Consider the following 6,292-nt stretch of genomic DNA (forward strand, 5'->3'; position numbering starts at 1 on the left):
AGGAAGGAAAGAAAATTAAAAAAGACAAAGAAAAGAGCCAAACTGTTTTCCCAAGTAGTTATATCACTTCACATTCCCACCAGCAATATACGTGTTTTTTCCACATCCTCACCAATATTTGCTATTGTTTATTATTCTTACAGGCAAAAACGTTAAAAATATTTTTAAGAAGCTGAAACTATACATATTTATTACTTTTTGCCCCACCGTCTTTCCTTTTTATATAAAATTCTATCCCCTTTCAAACGTCTACACCTTCCATGACATAAATCAAGACTGAATAAAATCTGACTATGTTCAATAAATGCAGAAAACTATACATTTGCATAAATAACTGCTCTTACATAAAATTTTACTTCAAATTTAAAATGAAAGATTATATATACACACAGTATGTACAAAATATTACTTAGAAATGGCATACATACCTAATTTTAGTTCAATTGCTGTGTTGGTGTTACATTTGTACTCTGCCAGTTTCTTCTCCACTGCACTCTTATATTCTACCAAAAATTTCTCCATAGCACCAAATCCTAAGAGAAAAGGTTTTTAAAAGGTTTAATTGGAAGTGATTTAAATCATCCAACTTATAATAGGGTTATTAGAAGTGGAATGGGGTATGATTTAAAACATGCTGACAGATCATAAAAGCACAAGTCATTCTCCACATACTCTTAAATAAATGTATTAAGAATGCCAGCCGGGGCCGGGCGCGGTGGCTCAAGCCTGTAATCCCAGCACTTTGGGAGGCCGAGACGGGTGGATCACGAGGTCAGGAGATCGAGACCATCCTGGCTAACACGGTGAAACCCCGTCTCTACTAAAAATACAAAAAACTAGCCGGGCGAGGTGGCGGGCGCCTGTAGTCCCAGCTACTCCGGAGGCTGAGGCGGGAGAATGGCGTGAACCCGGGAGGCGGAGCTTGCAGTGAGCTGAGATCCGGCCACTGCACTCCAGCCTGGGTGACAGAGCAAGACTCCGTCTCAAAAAAAAAAAAAAAAAAAAAAAGAATGCCAGCCGGGCATGGTGGCTCACACCTGTAATCCTAGCACCTTGGGAGGCCGAGACGGGTGGATCACGAGGTCAGGAGTTCACGGTCAGCCTGGCCAAGATAGTGAAACCCGTCTCTACCAAAAATACAAAAATTATCCAGGCACGGTGGCAGGCGCCTGTAATCCCAGCTACTTGGGAGGCTGAGGCATGAGAATCTCTTGAACCCAGGAGGCAGAGGCTGCAGTGAGCTGAGATCACGCCACTGTCCTCTAGCCTGGTCGACAGAGCAAGATTCTGTCTCAAAAAAAAAAAAAAAAAAAATAGTGCCTCATTACAAAACAGAGAAAGAAATCACTCAAGAGACAAGCTTATAAACTAGGCATACTTAATATAAATGAATAAACCTGAAAATGAACATGATAGACTACTAACATTTCTGAACATTTACTAATACAAATAATCTGCTAAAATTAATACCTAAGTCGTGTTTTTCATTATAAGATGTAAAAAGCAAAATGAGAATGTCCTCTGATAATTATGACAGAATTTCATTTTAAGTATTGGAAAAAGTCTACCAGAGTGCTTCAGGTAAGTAAATGATAATGCATGGAATGTCTCAAGAAGAATACACAAATATCTGGTAACCACAGTTACCCTAGGTAAGAAAGAAGGAAGAGGAACAGGCGCACAAAGAAAACATCTTTCCACTAATATTAAATATTTAAAAATCATGCATGCCTAACGTCATAAACTGTGAGCTACTGGCACAATAAAGTAGTTTTACTACAAAGTGGTTATTCAATAATATATATAATAAATAACACTGGAAGATATCACTATCAAAAGAAACTTTCAAGATAACAAATCTCCTGACAAAATGAATATAAAGATTAGTAAAAATGGGTCGGGCGCGGTGGCTCACGCCTGTAATTTCAGCACTTTGGGAGGCCAAGGCAGGGGGATCACGAAGTCGAGATGGAGATCATCCTTGCCAACATGGTGAAACCCCTTCTCCACTAAAAATACAAAAATTAGCTGGACGTGGTGGTGTGCGCCTGTAGTCCCAGCTACTCCAGAGGCTGAGACAGAAGAATTGCTTGAATCTGGAAGGCAAAGGTTGCCGAGATCGCACCACTGTACTCCAGTCTGGTGACAGAGCAAGACTCAGAGTCTCCAAAAAAAGAAAATTAGTAAAATTTCAGGCAGAAAAAAGCCATAAGCAAAAAGGAAAAATGGGTACAATGATGTGCTAGATGTGCTATGAACTTGAAAAAGGGGTTAAAACACACACACAGAAAATGGGAGACTTGAAGCAGTATAGATTAATAGTTTGGAGTCAGAATTCCTGCATTCTATTTCACACACTTACTGAGCTAGTGAGCTCAGTGAACTAGAGCACATTACTTAACCCCTCTGACCCTAATCTACAGAACTGAGATTACAGAATTTACTTCGAGGAATGTAAGCAACAAAATTTAACCTGCGAAATCATGTATTAGCTTAATCCGCACAATTCTGTAAGTAGGTATTATATCAACTCCACTTTATATTCAGAAGTTCAGGCTTAGAAAGAGGTTGAGTTGAAGGGCATCCAGCTACTAAATGATGGGCCCTAAATTCGAATTTAGATGTAATTCTTAGCGTTTGTCCTCCCTCTTCTGTTGTACTTCAAGATCCTACAATTTCCATCTGGTAGAAAAGTCGTTCTTTGAAATCTCTAGAGCTCACACAACAGCTTGTCTATTCCACATATCCATAAAAATGGAGACTACGAGGAATGCCCTGAAAAGAGATGATAAAAGCAACAGAGGCCAGCGAGGTGGCTCAATCCTGTAATTCTAACACTGTGGGAAGCAGAGGCGAGAGGACGGCTTGAGGCCAAGAGTTTCAGACCAGCCCGAGGCAATACAGCCAGACTCTGTCTCTAAAAGGTTTAAAAAAAGTTTTTTTTAGCCGAACGTTGTGGTGCATGCCTGGAGTCCTAGCTACTCGGGAGGCTGAGGCAAGAGGATAGCTTGAGCGTAGGAGGAGTTGGAGGCTGCCGGGAACTATGATCGTTACACTCCAGCCTGGGCGACAGAGAGAGAGACCCTGTCTCAGGAAAAAGAAACTGTCCCTAACTTCAAAAGATAAGTAATCGAAAAAAATAATCACACCAAAACAGCCTTAATACACGTACAAAGTAATAGCAATTATACATTAGTAAATGTTGTAAGTTGAAGGGACGCTAGAATGTGAATTGTATTATAGTAGTCCAACCCTAAAAGAGAAGGGAGGAGTTCAGGAACAAAGTCTTTCTCAAAGGGCATCTAAATACGATCCTCGGAATACTAAAGTGTGAGAGATTAAGGAGACGATTATGAAGTCAGTCGAGATCCAAGTGGGAGCGCTAGAGCAGGGCAACTCAGCAATGCGCTAGCTCAGAAGTTGACTGTAGTGGAAGGTAGACGGAGACCTGGAAGAGGAGGAGGATCTGAGCATTAAAATCAGCTGGCGGGAACAGGACCAGATGTACAAGATTTGAAGCAAGCAGCAGTGGACAAAAGGAATGGAAAGAGAAACAGGCCCCAAGGCATGTGGCATTTTACAAGCCCAAATCGTGACGCTTTCCCCCGGCCTCTTCGGCTCTCGGTAGGGGCCGGGTTGCTCGCAGAAGGCGCAAAACCCCAAGCAGTTGGGGGCGGGGGCGCGGACCGCGGCCAAGGGAGCTGCTGGGCTGAGAGTTCCGCGCTTCCGGTCCCAAGCAGGCCTTCTGGAACCCAGGCTACAGCCCGAAAGTTCCAGGCGGGCATTGTCACCACCGTCTCAGCGTTCTATCCCAGATCTGGCCGCCTCCTCCTCTTGGTAAACTTTTGCAGGGAACTTACCCGCCATTTCCGAGCTACGAGCACCCGCGGCTGAGGAAGGACGAATCAACCCGCGCGCTCCCGGGCCGGAAGTGACCGCACAGTCTGACACATTGTCCCCGCCCACTCCCAGCGTGACGTTAGCCAATTAAAGGAGGCGTGTCCAGGAGCCCGGCGGCGGAAGCGCCTCAAGAGGCGGGGCTAACACGGAGAAGTCTGCACGGGCCATTAGCCCTGCGAATTGCCTAGCCAGTGCGAATGCTGTCGGCCGTTTTGCAGGCCTGAAGTGGAGAAGGAGGCTGCAAATGAACCTTCGCAGTTGAGATGCTCTCCGGCCCTAGGAAAGTTTCTCTGGGGTTGATTTGATCAATAGAGACACTTTACGCCTGTTTTCCTTACCCGTCCCTGAGATGTTTTGGAGACTGGCTGAAAATCTTTCCTCTTGGCCTGGACAGTGCATCCAAACACTTGAGCCCTGTGGGCAATTTTACCCTAGGTAAGATTTTACCTAGGTAAAATGTAGAGGTTGAGTCTCAGTTGCGGAAGAAGTTTTCACTTATTTTCCTACTTTGTTTCTCGTTTTGCTCTAAACTTTAACATCTTTTTTCCTTTCTCCCCTGTTTCTGACGTATACAGTATGATATTTAGGTACTCTGCTTTCACTCTTCAGGTCACTAGGCAACCATTTAGCGCGGAAAAATCGTCACCTAGGCCAGGCGCGGTGGCTCACGCTTGTAATCCCAACACTTTGGGAGGCCGAGGCAGGTAGATTACCTGAGCTCAGGAGTTCGAGACCAGCGTAGCCAACATAGTGAAACCCGGTCTCTACTAAAAATACAAAAATTAGCCAAGCATGGTGGCGGGCGCCTGTAATCCCAGCTACACAGGAGGCTGAGGCAGGAGAATCGCTTGAACCCTGGAGGCAGAAGTTGCAGTGAGCCGAGATTGCGCCACTACACTCCAGCCTGGGCGACAGAGTGAGACTCCGTCTCAAAAATAAATAAATAAATAAATAAATTGTTACCTAATAAATACCTCAAGTGGCCTGATGTAGTCTTGCATGCCACATGTTCTAGTGGTTTGAATTACATCACAAGGTGCTACCTGATTTTAGCCATAGGCCTTCTTAGTATTTAGTAGCTGTTGGAACTGTTTTGCCCAGAGGATAAAGCACTGTTTAGGTATCCAGAAATATTCCCACAATGTTGGTTATACACCAGAATTCCTTGTCTCAACTAATATTTGTTAACAGGTTTTACACTGATGCACGCTAAAGCTAAAATAGACCCTTGGGATGATGGTCTAGAACGAACACGCCTTCTCATTTTAGAGATAAGGAAACCAAATCCCAGAAAAGATAAACTGCCCAAGTTCTCTCTCAGAATGCAACCTATGCAGAGTGCAGTTCATCAGATACTCAGCCCAGTATTTATTTGCTGAACGATACAGAGATGGCTTTCCTGAAGATAAAGATCAGAAAAGGTACTGAGAATGCCCAGATCCTTTTTCTTTCTTTCTTTTTTTCTTTTTCTTTTTTCTTTGAGACGGAATTTCACTCTTGTTGCCCAGGCTGGAGTGCAATGGCACAATCTTGGCTCCCCACAACTTCCGCCTCCCGTGTTCACGCGATTCTCCTGCCTCAGCCTCCTGAGTCACTTGGATTACAGGCATGCACCACCACGCCTGGCAATTTTGTCTTTTTGTAGAGATGGGGTTTCTCCATGTTGGTTAGACTGATCTCAAACTCCTGACCTCAGATGATCTGCCCATCTCGGCCTCCAAAAGTGCTGGGATTACAGGTGTGAGCCACTGCGCCTGGCCAGATCCTTTTTCTTGAAACCTAATGATACACAAGAAATTACAGTCATAATGTTAAGACAGGAAACTGAAATCAGTAGGACTAATGACATTATGGATCAAAAAAGGAAAACAATCTTTTTCTTTAATAATCATTTTTGGCCAGGCACGTTGACTCACACCTGTAATCCCAGCACTTTGGGAGGCCAAGGCGGGCAGATCACCTGAGGTCAGGAGTTCGAGACCAGCCTGGCCAACATGGTAAAACCCTGTCTCTACTAGAAAGTACAATAAATTAACCAGACGTGGTGGCATGCACCTGTAATCTCAACTACTTGGGAGGCTGAGGCAGGAGAATCACTTGAACCCAGGAGGCAGAGGTTGCAGTGAGCTGAGATAACAATGCCACTGCACTCCAGCCTGCACAAGAGAGCGAGACTCCATCTCAAAAAATATATATATATTTTATTTTCAAAATGGCAAGACCCATTATTTCTTTCTGAAATCACCGTATCTATGGATCAATTGCTGACCAGCAATTATGTTCTTTATAAGTAAGAAATCAAGAAGAATTACGTTTTAACTATGGTATATCACAGATTATTAGTCCTGTGATATTATGGTTAGTTGTAGGGAAAAAATATGATGAAACTTAC

At 43.7% G+C, this 6,292-nt stretch overlaps 1 protein-coding gene across 1 annotated transcript in view; it reads right to left on the minus strand.

Moving 5' to 3' along the window:
* Positions 1–3,953, minus strand: part of HAT1 (histone acetyltransferase 1) — a 70,461-nt gene extending 66,508 nt beyond the window's left edge. Inside the window, exons 1-2 of the mRNA XM_033231129.1 lie at positions 3,861–3,953; positions 429–533 (exon numbers count right to left, since the gene is read on the minus strand). Of these exons, the coding sequence (XP_033087020.1) occupies positions 429–533; positions 3,861–3,867 (112 nt within the window). The 5' untranslated portion in view covers positions 3,868–3,953. The remainder of the gene's footprint in view (positions 1–428; positions 534–3,860) is intronic.
* Between the last annotated feature and the right edge of the window lie 2,339 nt (positions 3,954–6,292).

This window comes from Trachypithecus francoisi, unplaced genomic scaffold, assembly GCF_009764315.1.
Source record: "Trachypithecus francoisi isolate TF-2019V2 unplaced genomic scaffold, Tfra_2.0 Lachesis_group13, whole genome shotgun sequence".
Classification (NCBI taxonomy): domain Eukaryota; kingdom Metazoa; phylum Chordata; class Mammalia; order Primates; family Cercopithecidae; genus Trachypithecus; species Trachypithecus francoisi.